Source organism: Diplotaxodon limnothrissa, linkage group LG16 (assembly GCF_057381915.1).
Source record: "Diplotaxodon limnothrissa isolate DT_005_m linkage group LG16, D_limnothrissa_male_GT1.1, whole genome shotgun sequence".
Classification (NCBI taxonomy): domain Eukaryota; kingdom Metazoa; phylum Chordata; class Actinopteri; order Cichliformes; family Cichlidae; genus Diplotaxodon; species Diplotaxodon limnothrissa.
Genome location: NC_140611.1, coordinates 12,815,756 through 12,839,439, shown reverse-complemented (window position 1 = coordinate 12,839,439; position 23,684 = coordinate 12,815,756). Strand labels below are relative to the sequence as shown.

The window sequence follows — 23,684 nt, the reverse complement described above, 5'->3', positions numbered from 1 at the left end:
ACGTGAAGATATCGGGGTAGGACAGTGGCGGTAAGTCGTCTGGGTCTTTACTCCACTGCCGTATTTCATATGGGTCCAGATTTGCGATGCACACTTTTTTTCAAGTACCGCTGCTTCACCTCTGGACGCAATCGGTCTCTATACCATCCGTTTTCTTTTGAGCTGCTTTTAAGCATGTTTCTTGTCGCCGTCGTTCCAACACAGTGAGTTTGTTTTGATTCGTAGACCCCGCGCCGCGCTCCCACAATACATTGCGGCGTGACGTCAACTCCAAAGCCCATGTTATCGTCCCAGAATGCATTGTGTGCAAAAAAAAACATGGCCGCTCTCACGGCTTCAAAATAGTTTTAAACAACGAAGATTTAATGAATGACAAAAAAACTGCAGTTATTCTCAAGTATGTTTTTTATGTAGTGGAGATAATTTGTAACATATTTAGAGTAACTTGTCATAATAGTCGGGGTTCCTTTTAAGAGGTCTTGAGAGGTCTTTTAAAATTCTCCTCTGCCATTTGTCCTCAGCAGATGGCGCTGTTGGTTAAAAAAAATCCTCCCACTCCGCTGTGCCCTCACGTCGCCTGACTACACTTGGAAAAGAAAACTGGGCTTAGAATAGAAACACATTAACTGGTGCCCGCAGACTAACTAGCTTCAGGCAGACATCTTCTCCGAGGTTGTCGGTGTGCAGGTTACACGATGGATTACGACCAAAGATACAAAAGGAACCAGGTAAACCCCGAGGAAAACCAAAACGCCAGACACCCGAGACAGATGACAGATGTGTCTGGACAGGATCAAACACTTCCAAATCCAAATGTTCACGGAAATCCACAAGTGCCAACTGGACAGCCACGGTAGTAAGTACAAAGTTTGTGTTGATAAAACAAAGAACTGAAAACTGAAAAACAAAGCAAAACACACACACACACACACACACACACACACACACACACACACACACACACACACACACACACACACACACAGAGAGAGAGAGAGCTCATGTTGTCATTTATAGATCCACAGAGGAGGCTGAATAAACCGCCTCTTATGTGCAAATTTCTTCATTGCCTAACATTTATTCTATTTGTGTTACATTTTATTTACTGGAGTAGATTTCTGTTTTCCTACAGAGCTGACTTTCACTTTCGTTTCACGGAATCGGAGAGTGAAACGTTGCCTTCAATGTTCGTGGTAAAGCACAGCTTCTATGTATACGAAGAAAGTATCTTTTATAAGCAGTTTTATAAGCATGTTGAGCAAAGTAAACAGGCGTTTTATCAAAGTGCAGTCTGTAAAGATGTCTTGATTTTACTCAAGTAAACAGAAATCACATGAACATTAGAAAGGAAACAGATGATTTTAAAACCATAGCAGTGCAATTTACTTTGTCCCTTCAAAGCAGCATCATATTAGTTTCATTACCACATACTTTTGGATATTCTTAAACTGCTGGTGGTTTTGCTTTTGAGTGGCTTTTTGGCCATACGTAATATTTACGTAATATTTATTATGTTTTTTAAGACTTCAGTACAAAATTTCCTCAAATACAGAAATACAAAGAAAACAAGGGAAAAAATGATGGAATGCAAAATGATATCCCTTACATAACTACTGGAAATTTTCACTTGAATCGTTTTCAGCTAAATGTATGCAGTAAGTTTTTAGCTACTGCTGTGTAACCTAGCCTAACCAAACCTCAGACATGAACGAGAGACATAGAAATTAAGTCATGACAGCTCAGATGTTGCCCGGATTAACAAGGTGTTGAGGAACCAGGACACACTGATGAGAAGTGGGCTACTGGAACAAGAAGCCACAGCTGGGCAAGAGATGAAAATAGGGTGCTGTTGGAATGCTACTATGTAAGTTAATCCCAGCAGAAGAGGTTACATGAATAGAATGAGGGGACCTATGGAATCCTCAATACCCAGCATCCAGATTGACAGCGAAACAACTAGTAGCTCAGTGTTACAACATTGGGAAGAAGGAACTGCTCTCGGGGCTAGAAATTGACGAGGTACACCACAGAAATAGAAGGCAGGAAAATAAACCAGCTGTTCTCCACAGAACCATCCAAGGTGTACTCTCTTGCACAAGATCAACAGGACCCTAAGAGCCTTCTTATAGAACTCTAGTGTTGTTCGCCACATCCCCATTAAGGCCAACTTCAAGCCCAAAGCACAAATCACTGTCAAGTCGCGGGATCTAAAAAGTAGATGCGCTCTTCCCACTACTGTTTTGCATAGGCCTGAATCCCTCAGTGAGGTCATTGACGAGACTGGCTACAGATACTGGCTGTATCCCAATTCAGGGTCTGCAGCCTTAAAGGCCGCCTTTTAAGGCTGATTACGTCACAGCGACGCGACGAAGGCTGTCCCAATTCAAAGGCTGCTCGAAATGCGGCCCTGAAATGCGTCCTTCATTTCCCTGAATTTTAAGGATGTGTAGACTTTGTGGCCCAACATATCCCAGAATGCATAGCGCAAAAAACGGCGGAAGAGGGGCGCACGAAGAGTAAACTTTTAAAAGTAAGTACTGAATATTATGTCACTTATTTATGTGCAAATGTTTAATAAAGAAGAACATTAAAACATTCCTGTTGGCCACATGTCAGCAAAGTTATGTGACATTAGCGACGTTTGTACTAACTTGGTTTTAAAGCCTTTACTTTAAAATATACGCCGTTCAATAGTCGACCTTAATCTTACAGAAAATTTGATTATTTTATGGATATTTAAAGTAAGCACTGAGACAAATTTACTAATGCCAACATATTAAAAGAACAATATTTGTCTCTTATATATAACACAGTTATATATACAGTGAAGATTTAAGGTGACAGGAAATATGAATAAATGCAGCTTGAATTTTTACTGCAGCTCAGTATTTGAAACAGTCATTCACTGCTGTAATAACTAATAATGATTGAAATGATAACTTTAATATTGGCCATATTGTATTTATATTAGTTAATACAATATGGCCAGTATTACAAGTAAGATGACTTTAGTCTCATGAACAACATGAGCTAATTGTTATTTACTAGCTAATCTTAAAATGACTGTTCAGTACAGAAATGAAGCCCAATAATCATGATTCCACAGTCCCGTGGTCTCAGCCTCAGATACTTATCAAATCAAAGCTCATGTAGAAACAAACAAACAAATGAACAAAATATTTTTTCCTTCATTTCTGTCAAATAATGCTGTATGAAATGGTTCCAGCTGTTAGTGTCATGGTTGCTAGGCAACCTGGGCAGCGCCACGGAGGCTAGACCGTCCCATTTCAGAAACCTCGCACTTCCGGCCTTAGCGGCCTTTGAGTACGCGGCCCTTGTGGACCGTTAAGGCTGCGTACTTTAAGGCTGCAGACCCTGAATTGGGATACAGCCACTGTCAGCCACCTCCTCTACATGGATGACATCAAGCTGTATGCCAAGAGTTAACGAGATATCGATTCACTGATCCAAACCACCAGGACGACATCGGAATGTCATTCAGATTTGAGAAGTGTGGTCAGATAGTAACATAGAGAGTGAAGGTAGTCAGACTGGAGGTGATCGAACTACCAGAAGGCAACTATGCAGACAGCTACAAATACCTGGCATTCCCACATGCAAATGGGAACCACGAAAAGCAGCTAGGAAGCTGCAACCACCAAGTACCTGCAGAGGGTCAGGCAAGTCCTGAAGGCATCAGCTGAATGGTTAAAAACAAGATCCAGGCTATCAACACCTACATTCTGCCTGTGATCAGGTACCCTGCTGGGATAATAAGGCTGGCCAAAGGAGCCACTGACATTAAGACATCATCACTGTGTTCTGCATAGTGCTCATTACTCTGCAGTATACATTATTATTAGTATTAATAATAATAATTTCTAGACCAGTGTAGCATTGCAAATTGTACCACACTGATGAGAAAAAGATACTCAAACTGTACTTGGATATACCTTATTGACAATATTTTACCTATACTATTTTTTTAAATTTTTTTACATTATTTTAATAAAGCTTAAATGAAGTGTATGAATAAACTTAAACTACTGATCAAGTTAAATTAATTTGTTAGCGGAGATGAAACTGCAACGTTTTCTAAATACTTTCAAAATACCTCATTATAAGTGAACAAAGGAAATATTCGACACCAGAAGCACTCAGTTTTTGCATTGTTCTTCTCCTGCCTTAATACCAACAGTCACACTGTGTCTCTGTCCTTGTTTCAGCTCAGATGGATACACCATTATCCCACCAAATGAATCTAAGCGAAACGAGATGAAAACAAGTAACTATGACACCAATTTGATCTTCATTTATTTGACATTTCTCTCCAAATGTATGAAATGAGAGGTCTGTTGTTGTTGCTGCAGTTGCTCAAAAAGAAGAAGAGGCTCTTAACAGATGGAAAGAAACACAGAGAGTCCCCTCTGTATGTGTGAATCCAGAGAGGCTTGGTAATCTGTCCTTACCCTCTACCTTCACCATTTCTATATTTATCTTCACATCCTCACTTACTGACATTTGGCATTCTGATCTTTTATCCAGGTGGTGATGTCACACTGGCTGAAGTCAGGCAAAAACAGCAAATAAATCATCAATCCATGAAACTGCAGAAGAAAGTACATGCCAAGTTATTCACTCTGGAAAGCATCCATTTATTTTCTGTGGAGCTTTACATATATCTAAATATTACAGCAAATTATTTACACATACCATTTTTGTCTGCTGCCATAAAAAAAACAAAAAACAGACAGTGCATGAAAACATGCCATGTTTGAGATGCAGTAATACATTTCTACTTTAGCTCGCATCCTCTCCTGTTCATCCAAAAATAAAATATTTCATTTCAAATGCTCTTTCTAGATAAAAAAGGCTGAGGATGACAAGAGGAAGAGACAGGAAGAGGAGGAAAAGTTGCAGAAGATGAAAGCAATACAGAGGGAGAAGGTAAGCATAAAATCAAAACATCAAGCAGATTATTATCAGATTATTGTTGTAGTCTTTAGTTTACCATGTAAAGGTAACTGTTGCTGAATAATTGAATTAAATCAAGGGTATGTACTAGAGATGGACCGATCCGATATTACATATCGGTATCGGTTCGATACTGACCTAAATTACTGGATCGGATATCGGAGAGAAATAAAAAAAAAAATCCATTAAATATCAAAAAAGCACCTCACAAAACTTGCGATATGGCGTAACTCGGCTCATAACCGTAGCACGTCGGAGCAGTATGCATCACGTGATAGAGCGGCTGTGGCGTGCGAGACCTGTTGTCTGGTTGAGCATTCGGAGCCTCGCTACCAAACCGGCATTTCATCTCCGAGGAAGTGATCCCAGAGAGAAGTAAAGCAAGTGTGTAAGTTCATCTCTGAATGTTTGTAAAGCATTCCAGCGTTAAGCTTAACAACAGATATATGGAGCGACTGCCTCTTCTCCCTCTCTCTCCTGCTCCTACTTCAATCATGAAACTGCTTAATGATCAGCTGATCACCTGATTCTGTCGCAGGTCTGTCTCTCTTGTTTGTTTATTGCCCACTTTGCACCAGAAAGAGGAAACCAGCGGCTGAACAACAGCAGCACGTTTAACCTTGATAAGCTGTTGTTAGAATTTATTTAATATTACTTTCTACTCCAGGATCTTTTTCTACGTAGCTGACGGCTGGTAACTGTGCAGGGGCGGATCTAGCAAAGTTTAGCCAGGGGGGCCGATAGGGCATTAACAGGGAAAAGGGGGCACAAAGACATACTTTTCTTTCTTATTCTCATTTAAAATGTCGAGCTTTTAATAAATAATTATCTGAATCTTACACACAAAGTTTTAATCTGATGTAAAATGTATAGAAGTCCGTTACTGTATATAGTAACTATTAAGTCTAATATATATACCCTAGTAAGCTATACTACTTTTTCCTTTGGGAAGGTACCATCTGTGCAGTCTGCAATTCTGTTGAAGAAAGATGTTGAATCTATTTAATTATTCTTGAAAAATAATTTATTTCTGGGCATTTTTTTTTCACACTGCACCAAATTAAAGTTGATTACGTCGATTAAGCATCATGAGGTGGGGGGTGGTTCCCTATTTTTTTTTTTTTTTTTGCAGGGAGTTTTAGAACCCTATTAGTTAGGGTGCTTACTCTTTAAAATACCAGAATAGGGAGGATGGAGTAGGTCTAAGTTTATTAGATTGATCAGTATTGCTGAACTATGAAATATTTTGGGTGCAGTGTATTTTTTTGCATACAGGTATAACAGAATAGCTTTAGTGTTTGTTTGTTTTTTAAACTTGAGTTTGAACTTATACAAAATGCAGCAAGATGTTTAAAAAAACAGTTTTGTTGTTTAAAAAACACACTATATCGGATTCATATCGGTATCGGCCGATATCCAAATTTATGCTATCGGTATCGGACATAAAAAAGTGGTATCGTGCCATCTCTAGTATGTACTAATGTCTTGTAGCAAACCATTTGTAATGCTTCAATGCTAAAAACAAAAGATCTGATGGATTTGATTAGAGTGAATACAAGGCTGAGGCCATTGTCTACAGTGGCACTGTATTTCCAGGTTAGCCTAAAACAACAGATGCAAACAGGTAAAACACAACACTGCACATTGTAAACTAGAGCAGGCAGCTAACAGCAAGAACTCGTATTCTTCTACCAAGGCTAATTCCATCCACATGTAAAAACTGATTTCCTGGATCCAATCGTATCACCACCATAGTTATTCACTTCTAATTAAGTCCAAACCCCATTTTTGGTGAAATTCCCATGCAAATCCTACTCACAGACATATAGCTAAATCAATCACATTTCCTCACCAGTGAGCATGACAAGTTACTTTTTATTACTGTTATGTTAGTGCTCAGAAGCTTATAAATCTACCCCATGGAACTAATTTTTCTTCCCTTAGTGAGGAGTAATATCATGCTTACCCTGCAGATGTCAGTAGAGACAAGCATCAACATGAGCTCTAGCGAGAGTTTCTCTCACACACACTTGGCACTAAAGCTATGTGAGAACTAACAGATTAATGGACTTTGGGGTTTTCAGCCCCCAAAGAAAAGCTCTTCACTCAGACGTATTCTACTCAACGTTTGGCCCTGCTGTCTTTCCAATAATGGTGATAGAGTAATGCGGAAGGCTGATTAATGGCAAAGACCAAGCCAGTATTCCACAGATCTTTGTCTGTTGTGCCATGACCTCTGTGACAACATAGAACAGAGTATCGGTAATCCAGCAAATAAATACATACATATAAAACAACATGCTGGGTCACACTACATTTCACCCCTGTCTCTGGACTCTCACCACCACCCTCTTTATCTTAAACAGCACACCATGTCCTATTTTACAGTAAGACCATGGTACGAGAAAATAAAGTCTGTGATGCCAGAAAAAGATCATTAAAATAGACAGTACTAGGAGGGATTTTCACCGATGTGACCAAAAATATTTATCACGATATACATTTGAAAATTTGCGATAACGATATAAATGACACTAGACAAAATACTTTACAACTCCACAACTTTATTAGTGCAAAAAAACCCCATCAATGTATTTTCACTTAAGCAAGCAGCTGTTTTTTGCATTAAAGTTATATAAAAATTTCCAGTGTTCGTGCCCAACAAGCATGACTAGCATGTGTATGCATGAATGTTACAGTCCATATAGCATGCTCTAATGTAATGGCTCCGTTAGTCACTTTGGTTAATGTCACTTGCACATTTGGGGGAAAGCAGGTTCGTGGCACGGCAACTGAGTGTGATGTATTGCAGGCTGAGCGTCTACTGGAGAAGGAGCGGCAGGAAGATCAGAGGAGGAGGGAGGAGTTTGAGCAGGACCGCCTCAGGTTAGCCCTGGATCGGGGTTGCTTGGGTTTCATTGCTGTTGCCTTCTGGTATTGTGTGCAGTGTTGTGTTCTGTCATGCTCTAACATGGATCTCTGTTAGTTATATTCAGCATCAGATGTCACAAGAGCAGGCGGAGTGCTGATATGTGTCTAATTTCCTATATGTGTCCCAGTAAAATATGACTTGTCATTGAGCATTCACCAAAGCAGCAGCTGATCTCAGTGGAATGAGCTGATAGTTGCATAGATCCTATACAGAAGCCATAAACAGAACCTAATTTTAGTGAGGTAAAACTAAGTCTATGCTTTCGTTCATCTTATTATTAGTCGTAGTATCATTGTTATTATTATGATTATTTATTTGATTTGATTTTAAAAGCAATTTTTTGGTTGTAAGTTGAATTCTTAAATCCTTCTTCACATTAAAGTGCAGGACCATAACTAAATCATCATCAATGCAGCTGTGGTCTTCCCTGAAATTATGTCAGCATGCTGTCAATTCAATAATAAAAGTACAACTACAGTACAGTACAGCCCACCAGGTGGCCCCAGCCAACATTTTGGGAATCACTGCTCTAACCCATTCACTACTAGGTTATATCAATCAATGGTATTCTGCACTCTCAATGGTAGCAACTAAAATCACTTGTCTGGAAGTTGACCCAAAGGTTTATCTTGGGTCCCGCCCACTTCCTGCTGCCATTGGTTATTTGGCCCAAAGTTGCTTGAAGTTTCTGAATGTCATTCCCTTTCTATAGTCTCTGGTTGCCACGGCACTGGAAAACATTTGCATAGTTGATGCAGCTTAAGCGTTGAGCTGGAGAAAAACAACAGCCCTGTCAAATTCCACAAATTACAGTAGTACTTGTGGAGGGTATAATAGAGAAAGTGAAGAAAGTATCAAAATGTTTTTCAGCGTCTCCCAGCACACAAGCACAGACAGAGCATGCTTCTCATAACTACTAAATAAATATAAGCCAGTGGAAACCTTTGGCTTCATACCGGATTTAAACCCCAAAATTGCAGGTGAAAGTTCTGTGCCACCATAGTTTTAATGTAGTGTAATTTTTCTTTTTCTGAAAGGACTCTCTCTCTCAGACATCTTGAATTACAACATGCTGTAAGGTTTGCTCCACATACTTCCTAGCCTGACTTTAATATATATTTTCCTTTCAAAATATGTCTTACAAATTAAAGCCGAGAAAAAACAGAAACATTATTCCGTGCTCTCCAAAAAAAGTCATGAGATTTTATTAAATATAGACAGACTAATGATTCAGAGCGTCTACTGTAACTACAGCCCCTTCATTCCTTTTTGTCTGACCACTTTAAATCCATTACCCCAACAGCCACGATGTTACTGGAATATGATCCCTGGCTGACTCCCAAGGTAATTGCTTGTCAAGTGGCATCCCTAGTTTCCTTACAAGGTAAACAAAAACAGGAGACAGCAGACCAGTGTATAGAACTGAAGAAACAATGATGATATTTAGAAAAGGGGCTAATGGGTAGCAGAGCAGATGCTCTGTGCACAGTCGGGACAGTGTCACACGGGGACAAACAAACGTGGTCAGCCTTTGTCAGACTGTCAGCTTTTCAGGTCTGTGGAGTGTCTGCTGATTAAAATAATACTTAAGGCCTTATTATTTCTGTGTGTGTGTGTGTGTGTGTGTGTGTGTGTGTGTGTGTGTGTGTGTGTGTGTGTGTGTGTGTGTGTGTGTGTGTGTGACCATGTCTGCTGCACGACAGAAGAAATAAAGTGTTTATCTATTGCAGAACACAGGAGAGGTTTCTTCAGAATTTCGAGAGGAAAGCTTCATCAGCGTCCACCACTGCCATACGCACGTCATCCAGGGTAAGGTGGTGTCCAAATCATATATGTTTTGCTTACTCTGTGCAGCAGTGGGCCTATGCATGCATGTGCTCTATGCATCCTAGGAGTCAGTGCTAACTCTCATATGTGTGGCGTCAGAGAATCTGTGTGGTATTTTACACAAGTAGATCTACATTTGTAGACTGTTTTCTGAGTAAATACCCTTAGGTGCAGAATTTTCATCGTCTGAGGCCACACGGATATTAAACTATATCCCATGTAGGTCGGGTAGGGGTCGGGAGCTTACGTTTATCTACTGGTCATACATGGAGCACACACCGGTACAGTAAGATCACAGATGAGTAAAAGGAAAGAAAATACACCGATAAATATGCCAATGTTTTTGGGGGAGTTTCCTATTATTTTTTTTGTTTTGTATGTATTTTTTATATTCTTGTTACTTGTCAGTATTGTCTTTCTACCTCTTTCAGCCTCTGTTGTTTTTAATGTCTGCTTCCTTTTGTCTTTACTCAGCCTCTCTTTCTCTCTGAATGTTGGTTTTCTTAGAATGGAAGCGGTGGAAGGCTAGGAAAGTTCAAGGGACTTCCCAGAGTTCACACTGAGCAGAGACAGAGACACAACATGACATGACTGCAAGGTTTTCTGCAGAAGACAGAACAGGGTTGTATAACGTGTGCTGGAAGAAGTACACTCAACAAAAATATAAACGCAACACCTTTGTTACTGCTCCCATTCCCCATGGGATGGACGTAGAGACCTAAAATTCATTCCAGATACACAATATAACCATCCGTCCCAAACAGTGGTCACAAATCAGTCCAAATGTGTGGTAGTGGGCACATCTGCTATATTGCGATAATCCATCCCACCTCACAGGTGTGCCACATCAGGATGCTGATCTGACATCATGAGTAGTGCACAGGTGTACCTCAGACTGCCCACAACAAAAGGCCACCCTGGAATGTGCAGTTTTTTGCGCTATTGGGGGTCTGGGGACCCAGAACCGGTCAGTATCTGGTGTGACCACCATTTGCCTCATGCAGTGCAACACATCGTCGCATGGAGTCTATCAGATTGTCAATTGTGGCCTGTGGAATGTTGGTCCACTCCACTTCAATGGCTGTGCGAGGTTGTTGGATATTCGTGGGAACTGGTACACGCTGTCGTATACGCTGGTCAAGCACATCCCGAACATGCTCAATGGGTGACATGTCCGGTGAGTATGCTGGCCATGCAAGAACTGGGACATTCTCAGCTGCCATCTGCCCTGAACAATGTGAACCATGATTCATCCGTGAAGCGCACACCTCTCCAACGTGCCAGACGCCATCGAATGTGAGCATTTGCCCACACAAGTCTGTTACGGCGACGAGCTGGAGTCAGGTCAAGACCCCGATGAGGACGACGGGCATGCAGTTGAGCGTCCCTGAGACGGTTTCTGACAGTTTGTGCAGAAATTGTTTGGTTGTGCAAACCAATTGTTCCAGCAGCTGTCTGGGTGGCTGGTCTCAGACGATCTTGGAGGTGAACCTGCTGGATGTGGAGGTCCTGGGCTGGTGTGGTTACACGAGGTCTGCGGTTGTGAGGCCGGTTGGATGTGCTGCCATATTCTCTGAAACGCCTGTGGAGACGGCTTATGGTTGAGAAATGAACATTCAATGCACGGGCGACAGATCTGGTTGACATTCCTGCTGTCAGCATGCCAGTTGCACGCTCCCTCATTGCTTGTGGCATCTGTGGCATTTTGCTGTGAGACAAAACTGCACATTCCAGGGTGGCCTTTTGTTGTGGGCAGTCTGAGGTACACCTGTGCACTACTCATGATGTCAGATCAGCATCCTGATGTGGCACACCTGTGAGGTGGGATGGATTATCTCAATATAGCAGATGTGCCCACTACCACACATTTGGACTGATTTGTGACCACTGTTTGGGAGGGATGGTTATATTGTGTATCTGGAATGAATTTTAGGTCTCTACGTCCATCCCATGGGGAATGGGAGCAGTAACAAAGGTGTTGCGTTTATATTTTTGTTGAGTGTATGTAGAGGGAAAAATAAAAACCAAAAAAACCTGTTCCTCCCTAACGGATCACTTGTCTTGTCAGTCTAATAATGTGAATGGAAAAGACAATCACTTAAATGGGGGTGTATAAAAATGGCAGATTAAAAAAAACATATTTACTTTGAAACATTGACTCCCCAAGTCAGCATTAGAAGATACAAAATTCAAAACTGAGGTTTAAAAAAGCTAAATTCTGAAATAAATGGTATAAAAAGTAATACATTTTCACTTATGTATAAATTCCGAGTCACTAAGAGAGGATAATTATACCAAAATTGCAAGTGTCCAAAAATTTATTAATTTATAAGACTGATGTAGTGGCTAAAAAAATTGCACAATAATAATGTCAGGTCATAAGATTGCACATCAAACTTTTAATGTAGCATCTGAGTATTGTGAGTAAACAGTAAAACGTGAAACAAATACAAAACAACATGTCAAAACTGTCTTTGTAAGTAAAGATCATTAAGTTAAAAAAATAGTGAAAAAATCCCAAACTTACATAAAAATATAATTTAAATCAATAATTCCATCCATGTATTTTTGAATGAATTCCATCTTTCCTCCATTTATGTGGTTCAAGTGTACCCCGCCTTTCGCCCGAGTACACTCTGAGCAGGTCACATGTGTGCCGCAAGGCTACTTAATTCAATACAAGATAGAAAAATAAAATTACCTTTCGACCACATAATTCTAAATGGTAATTATAAAATTATCCCATAATTATTCTACTTTGAAAATGTCCTCAGGCGATCATTTACTCTGGCTATAAATAACTCTAAATACCATTTCTCTTAATCATTGCAGGGGCAATGGCTTATTGTCTTACAACAACTAGATGCTGTAAGCCTCTGAAAATTCAAGGCTATTTTTAGCTCAGAAAATCTGCTTTTATTGCAGAGTGTTGAAAGCTTCTGTCAGAAAGTAAAACATAGTGCTAATAACATGCGTGCTCTCCACCCGACCTATCAGTGATGTTACACAGGAGAAGAAGCGGGGAAATGTTTTCTTTTTTTTGTTTGTTTGTTTTTTTTTTAAACAGTTTTTATTCATTATCAAGAAAAGCATAAAACAGAACAAAGCAGACAAAAAAGAAAGAAAAGAAAAAAAAACCCAAAGGGAATATATTAAAGTCATTATATACCTGTACAAATACACATATGGGGTAAAGAGGAGAGAGAGAAAAAACAAACAAAAAACAAACAAACATATTTTCGCTCAATTACCCACAGATTTAGAAAGAGAAAAAGATAAACTCCAAGAGTGAATTGTTGTCCTTTACGCTTACTTCCTATTTAACTGAGAACATCTTAATCGCAACCACCCCCCTCAACAGTTGGGACAAATCATTTGGCAAATAAGAAAGCAAAGGGGACCAAACATTGAGAAAGAGACCCTCATTTCCTCCTAAAATAGCAGCAGTTCTTTCATGAGGAATAACTTTGGAAATGTTTTCTTTGTGGGCTTCTCTCACTGTTTTACTTTCTCTCTGCCTCTTTTTGAATCTTGTAGAGCTGGTGCAAATCTTTCACCAGGAAAATTAGTGGTGAGAGAGATTGGGGAAAGGAGACTGTAGGTCAGACCTTGGTGCAGAAAGACACAGAAAGCAGTTCTAGTGACAAAGGAGTCTCTATTTTAGGGTGGGATACACACAGAAACAAACAGACAGGATACATAGATGATAAATAGATGATTTGGTGCTGTCTGTGACAGTAGGGTCACAGACAGTACCAAAGCATCACCTCATCCTGGTGTTCTACTTTCTCATCTCACACAACCTTCTCCCATCATATCATGTCATCACCTCTTGTCTTTCCTGCTTTCTCCAATTTTTTCATTGTGTCTCCTACATTTCTCTTCTTTAGTTGTCTGTTTTTACCACTAGTTTCTTTCCTTTCCCTGTCTCATGTCTCATTCCACATCCTTTCCTATCTTCTCTGCTCCTGTGCTCTTGCTATGCTTCCCCCCCCCTCTCTTTTCTATTCTTTTCTTTTCCCTGCCTTTCCTCTCCTCTCTTTCTGCTGATACTCCCAGGCTTCAGCTCTTTCAGATCGATGTCACAGATTAAGAGATGAAAGCTTGCGGCCACAGAGCAGCAAAAGGCAAACTTCTTCATGTGGTTCTGACCAAGACCCTGGGAGCTGTTGTTCTTTCAGCATTGGCTCCATAAGTCACATTGCTCTCCCCTTCATATCCTCTATTTGTAGGCGGGTGCTTGTGTGTTTGAGTGGGAGATTTGATACTAAGCTTTGATGCAGCAGAGGGCTGACACAGGTGGGCTGTGCTCCGTCTTCCCCTCACTGACCCATTAACTCTCCTGGGAAGAAAAACAGAGTAAAAACGAGTGAGATGAATGTGTTGAATTCATTTCTTGTTAGTAATTAAGCAAACTCCAGTGTAAACTCCTCCAGTGGTATAGTGGCTGATGTATTTGCTTGGCAAGAAAAGGGTGCTGCTTTGATTCTAGCCTTCTTTTAGGAAGGGCATCCAGTGTAAAACTCAATCTAAATCAAACTTACAACACCTTGACTCCTTTTTAGCCATTCTTTTGTAGATGTGCTGCTGTGCTTTGGGGGTCATTGTCCTGTTGCATAACCCAATTTAAATTATTCTCACATTTGACTCTAAAATACTTGGGTATTCAGAGGAGTTCATGGTTGACCTGCTGCCCAGGTCACGCAGCTACAAAATGAATAATGCTCAAATCATCACCCTCCACCACTGTGCTGGACAGTTTTTATCAGGTGTGTGTGCTGATATGCTATGTTTAGTTTTCTCACAACATGGTGCTGTGCATTGTGGACAAACTCTCCACTTTTGTTTTGTCTGTCTGAAACACATTGTTCTGCAAATCTTGTGGGGCTTTTTTTTTTTCAAAAGCAGCATTGCGAACCAAAGTGTAGGCAGTAGCCCTCTGCCCATCACCAGTTGGTGGTAGGTGAAGCGTCTTGCCCAAGGACACAACGACCGAGCGTGTCTGAGCCGGGGCTCGAACCGGCAACCTTCCGATTACAAGGCGAACTGCCAACTCTTGAGCCACGATCGCCCTAAATAACAATAATAATTATTATTATTTGATGAAAAAAAAAGTTTATACGAATCATTTTATATATTTTTCCATAGCTTTACATTTGAATTTAACAGTTAAATCTTTCAAATAACAGACAAATATTTGTGAAATTATGATGCATTTGTGAATGTTTTTAACAATCTAAATATGCACATGTAAAGACAAATACATTTAAAAAACAAGAAAATTATGTTTTATTACATTTACAGTGATTTTACGTTAATTTACATTTGAAATGTAAAATCACTGTCTATTTATGTAAATTTAATGATATTCTAGAAGAACAGTACAAAACTGTAAAATACGCAGTAAACTACTTTTATATTACAATTTTTTTTACAGTGTAGAGAAGGTCTTGCTTATTTCAGCAAGATAACAACAAACCACATTTTGTATGTATTCCAACCGCACAGATCCATTTAAAATGATTTACTACAGCAGAACAACATAGTGGGAGTTGAGAAATTATCCTCACCTCAAAGAGGCACCATGAGGACAGCAGGAGGTGTTGTCAGTGGGAGAGAGGAATGTTTTTTTTTTTTTTCCAACTGTCAGACATATGACCTTTACAATAATACAAATTCTTCAGTCTTAGCGGGCGGAAATTTGACATTTTCTTTTTTTCCCTTTTTTTTGTCAGAGCACAGATGTGGAGGGTAAACAGACAAAGGAATCAAGAAATCTGAGAGAAGTGCAGCTGGAACACAAGAGGTATGAAGACCCTTTATATCTTATATCTTATGTAAAGTTAACATAAAAGCACACAATTTGGAAGAAACGGTGCTGAGCCACTTGATGAAAGACTCACTCAATATTAAAAAAATGTTGAAACTAAATACAAACTACCCATGCAAGAATGCTCCCAGTAAGATTAATAGTGTGTTTTTGTTCATTCCTTTTGGAACAAAACCAGTGTAGACTGGCTGGGTTGATGGATGTTAAGTGGCTGCAACTTCCACTATATATTAGTGGGTACAGAAGTTTAAAAAGCTGTCAAACACTTCCCGCTCACTGACATTTGGAGCCTGCAGGCATGTGGAGTTGTAAAATAGAACATTTGCAAGTTTTATGTGAAGCATTTTGTTAAGTTCACTATGCTTTGACAGGGTGAACGCGGTCTTTTTGGACAAGCTTGAAGGTCAAGCCAGAGGAAGCGAGAGAGAGCCAAAATTCGAAAGTACTCAGGAGGCAGAAAGTCAAGCCCCGTTGTCACACCTGAAACCAGATCCAGAACAGAGCTGCTCCGGCTGGACAGAAGAAGCTGGTGAGCTTAGACTGGACCTGTAAATAACGCTCATTGTTCTGTTTCTCATGCCTTTTTTTTTTAGTCTGGCTCAGCACTGGTTAACCAAACCTAAATCGGACATTTGAGAAGACTTGCCCACCTCATCCTTTTTCAGTGGACTCTGACTGCCTGTTTAGTCTATGTTAGGTGTAGGTGCTTTACATGCTTCAAAAATGTAGGTAGGAAACTATGTGTGGTACGTTGTGATACTGTAGCTCCGGGCATTCAAAACCTGCTGAAACTAGTGCTTTTAGTAATGGGGAGCCGTAAATGTGTGTGTGTCTCTATACTGTAAGTGTGAGTAACAAAGTATTTTCCACTTCTGCCTGGCAGTTAGCACGGATGATGCCAAATATCAAACACATTTAAATGTGTGACTTAGCAGACAGGGCACTGAGAGGATCAAAGCTTGACGCACGCAAACTTCTACTGTTTGTTATTACGATTCTGGCAGTCTTCGAGGTAAATTCTCTACTTGCGCTGAAGCAAGGCAAGACTGACAGACTCTTGGCCTGGAGCCAGACAGATGTGCCAAGGGGCAATGCCGCCCTTATACAATTGTTCTGGATTGACACCTGACTGGATACAGATGCAGATATGAATAACTCGTGTTCACAGCAAACAAAAGAAAACAGACTACCTATTGCATTTGAACATGTTCACCAAATGTGCGTTCTTTTTCAAATTATTGTGGTTAAAAACATTTATATTGTTGTATTCCTAATATTTTTAACTATGATATATAGAGAGAAATGTATAATATTTTTAACGTATTTATTAATAAATAATACTCTCTGCAAATAGAAAGTGTACATATAATCTTTTAAAAAGTGAGTTACAACAGTGGGTGTCTGCAGCCCACTGTGAAACACGGTCGAGGCGCTTTCGTTGTTTGGGACTGCTTTTCAGCTAGTGGAGTTATGAACGCAGAAAATCTCATCAGATGGTCACACCCTAACTTTCTTTATTATTTGTTAGAGAATGTTATCCCATACAGAGTAACTATGTGGGATCATAATTTACAAAAAAAAACCCATAATGCTGTAAATAAATGAAATAATTAATTGAGACGTGGAGCTTTGAAACCATAAAGACATCAAGAAAATGTTTGTTGACATAACTCAGGCAACACGGCAGTTTTTCTCATATTACAATCGGACTTCGTAGGGTTTCAGATCAGGAGGCTATGTCCATGTTTTACATACAGTCTATGGACAACGCTGAGCACACGCCCATTTCAATAGTGTCATCTTTATTCAAACCTTCTGTGCCACTTTTCACTCCGTTGAAAGTAGTTTGCCTAGCGGTCCACTGGAGGGCACTCCTGAAACTCTCAGATTGACCTAATGCATGCCCTGTTGACCTCATATTCTGTTTTGAGTTAGACCACAGTGCACAGATGACAAAACTTGAACAAAGGACAAATAAGCTAAGATCTGTATTTGGTGTAATTGCTCTTGACAAAGGAAGGGCTAAGGATGTATTGGAATCTGGTATTGGTAGTAAACAGTGTCTTGTCCTACCACTCAGTTGCTTTTCATTCTTCGCTAATTGCTGTCTGAACACTAGCCACCAGCCCTATCTGCCAGCTAGCCCGATGATCATGTCTTTCCACTCTGCCGGAACCTGTTTGGGTGAAGGCCTCTCCTGTCCCTCACTATTTGCCAGCCCCACTCATCAAAGACCATCAACTAAAAAAAAAACCCACCGCCTTTTTCTCGACTTCGCCGATGAATGGTTTGGCGAAAGTGTGCTTCTTCTTCGCTCTTGTTTTTATTGCCCAGTCCAATAATTTGTGGTGCAGACTGTGTTTTTACATGCAAATGATTAATTTAGGGAATGTCTGCAACCATTCATTGCTACAGATGGGAATGGAAACCAGCCTCGTGTAAGCTCTTACAATGTCACCATCAATGAGATTTATTAAAGAGAAGATCATTATATAAATTTTTTAGTCATGAATCTGCTATGTTTAACAATGATAATGCCCTATTATTACTGTGATAATCGGCGTCATCATACCCCAGCAGCATCATAATGAACGATGGGGGACTCGAGAGGAATAGTTGCTAAAGTTATCAGACAGGAGAGTCTCTATGCTGCCTGAAAGAAATGACTGTAAACATTGGAATCCCCCTTTCCTTTGTTTGACTATATTATTAACAAAATATCTAAGAAAATCAAGATTTTGGGGATTGGCTCTAGAGCGTTTGGTAACCAATCATGTGTACAAATGTTCTGCAAAACAGATCGTGCTAGCTGAAAAAGAAAATATGAAAACATGGTATGATAAGGCCTCCAGCTATACATGAGAAGGAAAGAAAGTATATTTCAGGACAATCAAGGAGCCCTCTTTCCACAGGGGTCTCAAGAGAACAACAAATTAAACTTTATGTGTATTCTTTCCTGTGTGTTTTCCAGACCCACGGGCTGAGTATGACCAGGCCCTGATGAAGCTCATCAAGAGCTTTCCAAACTGTGACAGAGACTTCCTAGAGGACATCTTTACCCAGTGTAACAGGGATTATGAGGAGGCGTCCACACTACTTATCAGCACACTGAGTTGAACTTCATGTATTATAATTTTTTTCCCCATAAACACAACAATTTACAACAGCTCCTACAGGCATCTAGAGAGAAAAGAGTTAATGAAGGAGCTGTTTGTCCTTAATTTTCTGTTTAACACTGTAGGCCATGGGCCAAATAAGCATGTTTACTCAGGGTGCAGATGGTAGAGAATTGGCAAAGACAAAGTTTATCTACTTTGATGGTAGATCAGTATACAAAGCAGAGCTGACTACAATGCATTAGACTCCTTTGAAAACATACCTACATGATATGTGCTCTATGGGATCTGTTTTTGGTTATGCTATTAATCACTGAGTGTTTGGTGTTGTGTATCTGTCTGCATTCAGTAGTGAGTCATGTTGTGGTTTTGTCTTGACATCGAGTAGAATTGATGCTCGTTTTCACCAGTTTGGTTAAAGGTCATCGCAATGACTCAAAATCTTCAGCTCATATTTGGAGCTCTTGATTAAATCAGTGTGTGCAAATGGAAGAAAGCACTAGCAACATGCATGATGCTTTTTGTTCTGTTTTATAATTAAAGTTGTGTGTAATGTATCTATAGAAAAAAAAAATTTAAGTATGTCATTTTTGACTTTAGAAAATTGTTCTGCCACGTTGTGCCAGTCGGGACAGAAACGTTCTAACAGGCACATACAAAAATGACATTTTTCCAAAGAAGTCCAGTTATTCTTTCTTGAAAACAAGGTTTTTTGTAGAAAGCCTTTTTGTTATTAGTTTCAGTTCAAAGTCAAAGTTGTTTTTAGGGGGCTGCAGGGAAACACTGTTTGGTTGAATGTTCATCACTGTTTATATTCATGTGTTGTAGCCATTTAATCCCTTTGCTTCTCATCACTGTGTTACACAGTGGGCAGTGAGCTGCTGCTGGTGCAGTAAAATTTAACCTCATAACATCAATGAACTGGACAGCACAGGTGGTTATCACCTGGTGGTGGCAACAAAAGAACAAAGGGCGTTGCTCTCAACACGAGGGGCTGAAAATCCCCTTTTACTAAAGCATGAAGTCATGAGGAGTGCTACAGAGTCATCCGGGAAATGTCTTCCCTTTGGAGAACACCAAGAAATCACATATTATTGCAGCAGTTTTACACTTAGTCATAAAGGTGATGCATTTAAATTTCAGTGAAAAATATTTACTGTGTGGTATACCCCTAAATAAACTCATCTATTTAAATCAAAGTCAGTACATTTTCATTTCTGTGTAGACAGATATTACAGTTTTGTATTGTGCATTTCAGTAGTATATCAAAAAAGATCACAGAGACATAGAGCAGAAAGCTGCTCATATTCTAATTTATTTACTGCTAGCAAGTGAGCTAGCAGTCACACATTCCTTTGCTGGTACAATTGTCATAGTAAGAATATCAAATCATGGCAAGGCTCATTGGCTAATGACTTGTTACTGACAAGTCATTAGCCAATGAGCAAGTGTAATATACCATTGATAATCCTCCTTTTTGAAAGGACAGATTTTATTTTTATTCAATATGATTCAAAATAAGTGACCAAGATATAAACTTAACAGCAAAGTGTTTACAGAGGTAAGGAAAGAAGACCTTTTTTTTGCAACCATAGCTATTGCCCTGTGGATTTCAGGAAGAATGCAAGTTTCAGGCTCTTCTGCACTGGCCTAATTTTTTCCAACCAGGTAGCTATGGTCATGTTTTTTCACTGTCTATGCAAGCAGCTCAAGCAAACAACAGATCCCCAGATCAGTTCAGCAGCAGGTGAGTTCAGATGACCCCATTCAAAGTGAATACGAATTGAGAGTGTTGAAGCCTGAAATGCATCCACGTAAATCCTGCCTAAGCATCATTATATTTGCTTCATTCTCTCCAGGCAGCTCCAGCATTTAAACCACACAGGGTATTTCCAGTTGTGTGAATGCTGCATTGCAGTACGCATATTTATAAATAGAAAGAAATATGCTCTGCCTAAAATGTATTATTTAATTAACAAAACGTTATAATTCACGTGTAGAACCACAAAAAATTGCAACCACTCGATCATATTTTTTATTTAATCCCAAAATCGGGTGGGGAATGATGAGGTTAGATCATAATGTGCAGCAGTTACAAATACAGTAAGAGAAAATGTTTTTGGAAAGCCTTGAGGCCTTTTGAGTGTATCACTATCAAGAAAACAGGAAAAATCTTGAAATGAACTGGGTATGTACGTGTCTGTGTGGGTGAGAGGTGGGGAAACACCACTTATATGTTGCTTAATCAATACAGTTCAGTGAACATCTGGGAGCTGATGAGACACTGGTGTGGGAAGGTATCGGGTGATGTCTCCTCAGGCTGTGTGGATCTCTTACGGGACTGTTCGCTCACATCAAATGTAAACAGCAGAGAGCAGATCATAGCAGTACGTTTACAGTTACAGTTGTGTTTTCTAGACCAAAACATAAAATAGATGGATGTGGAATGATTTGTTTTACTTTGGAAAGTAATAAATCAGTCAACCTGCTGCTTGGAAAAGAAACTGGATGTTTTTTTCTGAGTTGCAGGGTCGTGCACTTTATGATATCATATATAGGGAAACATTGGGTATTGGGCAATCTTTGTGTCTGCTGCAATGAATTAATGTCTGTGTAAGACTGGCCTCTTGAGAAAGAAAAAAAAAGGCAGCGGCATTAGTCATTCGTTCAGACAGCTGAAAACAACTGTGTCTATATTCAGTGCCAAAGCAGAAGGTAGCGTGACTTTTATATTAGAGAAGGGTGCTTGGATGAATGGATGGGCACGCAGAGTGCATGACTTCAGCTCCAAAGACATGTCAGGTTGGTTCACACTTTTGACAAATATCACGGGAAACACCAAAGCAAAACAGAAAGTTAATTAGGGAGAAAATTTTACCCAGCTGTTTGGTCGGCCAGTTTATATGTACAAAACGTTTCTTACATTTAGTCACAACTGAACTCTGTGTTTAGCTGATACACCGTAACTAAAACAGATTAGCCAGTCAGTCATATAACAATTACGTCTTTAAGGGTATTGTTTGAGTTACCCTTGAAGAGGTAAATATTTTGCCCAGGAGTTGGAGATCCTCCTGGTCACCTACGTGCTTGGCTGGTTTCCTCCCACAGTCCAAAGACATGCAAGTTTGGTTAAATGGTAATTGCAATTTGGCCATTCTAGCTCTCACTCTCTATGTTAGCACAGCTTTGAAATGATAGACTCTGTATAAAATAGATGTAGGCTCCATTACTGAATTCATGTTGTGAAGTAGTTTTTGGCTCTAGATGTGAAGGAGAAATCAAGGAACACAGCATGCACATATGGTAGCAACTTGTCAGTCACCACCTAGAAGCATACCTCACTTTATTGTCCTTTGTGAAAAATAAAGATTTAATGTAGACCATCATTTGCAAAATGAACATGAACAATAAGTTGTATTAAGTAAGACTAAACTAGTGACTGAGACCACAAACTCACCAGGAAATTGTTTACTAAGGTCAAGGATTGTTTCAGTGTAAGTAGCATATAGGTCTGAAAAGTGAAACAAGTGAAGAAGTACCTTAAACCTGTATTCTTTCAAATGGCCAGCAGAGGGCAACTCCTCTTAGGTAAACAGTTGTGGACTCCTCTGCTCTGTAATCTCAGTAAACATTCCTTCCTCAGTGATTTCAATTATTATTTCATACAACATTATCATGTTGTATGAAATAGAATGTAATGCTTATTTTGTAATTTGTGCTCATTATAAGGTGACATTTATTGTATTCTATCTTGTTAACTTGTCAGTCAAAATACCTACACAATGGTGACACCATGGAAGTCCACCTTTTATATGCAGCATATGGTTTGACCAGTGTCTACTGGATGGATGGATGATGGATGGATGGATGATGGATCATATCTTAGCCTTGCAGGAATTCAGTAACAGTGCCATATTCTCGTTCAGTGGTCTTCACTTGGTTACTTCAGTTTTTAAGGCAGATTAAAACTGTAGGGTAGAGTGTGCCATACAGTATAAAGTGTACAGTTGAATTGAAAAACAGAAGTAGCATGAGTATCATTAAAGATAAAGATTAAATTATGATTACGATGCAGACAAAGTTGTAGCATGACAGCTGACAAACTGATAACTTCCAAGGCCACTCCCAATAAAAATGAAAATAAGAATTAAAGTTCAACCCTAAAAACCAGAAATAAGAATAAGAAATAAGAACTATATACGAAATACATGAAACAGTTTTTGTTTTTTTTTAACATATATTGTGTTTGTCCACATAGCATGCTATAATGTGGGTACGAAAGCAGGGAAAGGGACTCCCAATCCTACACTTTAATTTTATTTTTTAAATGCCTCACATGGCAGTGCAGGGCCCATTTAAAAGGTGTGGCTAAAAACCTTGTAAAACATTTACCTTATCATAAGTCAGAAGTGGCAGCCTTATTTTGCTGCCTCCAAAAATACACTGTTATGTAGTTTTCATGCCTGATTGGCTTTAGCTCATGATACACAGTGACACTGTTTTAGTAATCCGATCACAGTAAATCTTTGCATAACTTTAACCTTGTAATTTCAGTCAACCAACACAACACAACCTCAACCACAGCCCTGACAGCTTCATAAAAAGACTCCTATGAGTCATTTTGGCTGTGACAAATGACCTACTTTGGACTATAGGTATGAATGCATGTTTCTGATCCTTGTGTGTGGAACAATTGTTTTTCAAGAGCAGGAGGAGATCAGAAACAGACAAAGGCTTGTAGCAGGGGAGGTCTGGTCCAGCAGGAGAGAGGAAGAAGGGGGCAGGTGCAAGAGCAAAGGGATTCTGTCCCAGAGCTTCAAAGCAGAGAGTTTTTTCCAGCATATAATTCAAATTGCACAAAAGAAACACATGTTTTGACACACATGTGCTGAGATGATACATGTAGAGGTAAATACGCTAAACTCCCACATCACTCCCACTGGAGTGAGGGATACTGATCCTTTCCTGTCTGGTTGCTGGCGTTGGTATACTGTTATTGTTGAAC

General features: G+C 39.6%; 1 protein-coding gene across 1 annotated transcript; it reads left to right on the top strand.

Moving 5' to 3' along the window:
- Nucleotides 1-572: 572 nt before the first annotated feature.
- epsti1 (epithelial stromal interaction 1) lies at nucleotides 573-19,845 on the top strand. The gene is made up of 10 exons (XM_085375114.1): nucleotides 573-856; nucleotides 4,227-4,285; nucleotides 4,371-4,454; nucleotides 4,546-4,619; nucleotides 4,864-4,947; nucleotides 7,787-7,860; nucleotides 9,637-9,715; nucleotides 15,469-15,539; nucleotides 15,935-16,092; nucleotides 18,535-19,845. The coding sequence occupies exons 1-10, from the start codon at nucleotides 696-698 to the stop codon at nucleotides 18,678-18,680; spliced, it is 990 nt and encodes a 329-aa protein (XP_085231240.1). The 5' UTR covers nucleotides 573-695; the 3' UTR covers nucleotides 18,681-19,845.
- The last annotated feature ends 3,839 nt before the right edge of the window (nucleotides 19,846-23,684 follow it).

What these genes read in the sequence shown, in the direction of transcription:
- epsti1 (XM_085375114.1), top strand. Translation starts at nt 696, where the DNA reads ATGGATTACGACCAAAGATACAAAAGGAACCAGGTAAACCCCGAGGAA. An exon ending in GCGAAACGAGATGAAAACAA is followed by an intron (nt 4,286 to 4,370) that starts GTAACTATGACA and finishes TTGTTGCTGCAG; the next exon opens with TTGCTCAAAAAGAAGAAGAG. An exon ending in AAGCAATACAGAGGGAGAAG is followed by an intron (nt 4,948 to 7,786) that starts GTAAGCATAAAA and finishes GATGTATTGCAG; the next exon opens with GCTGAGCGTCTACTGGAGAA.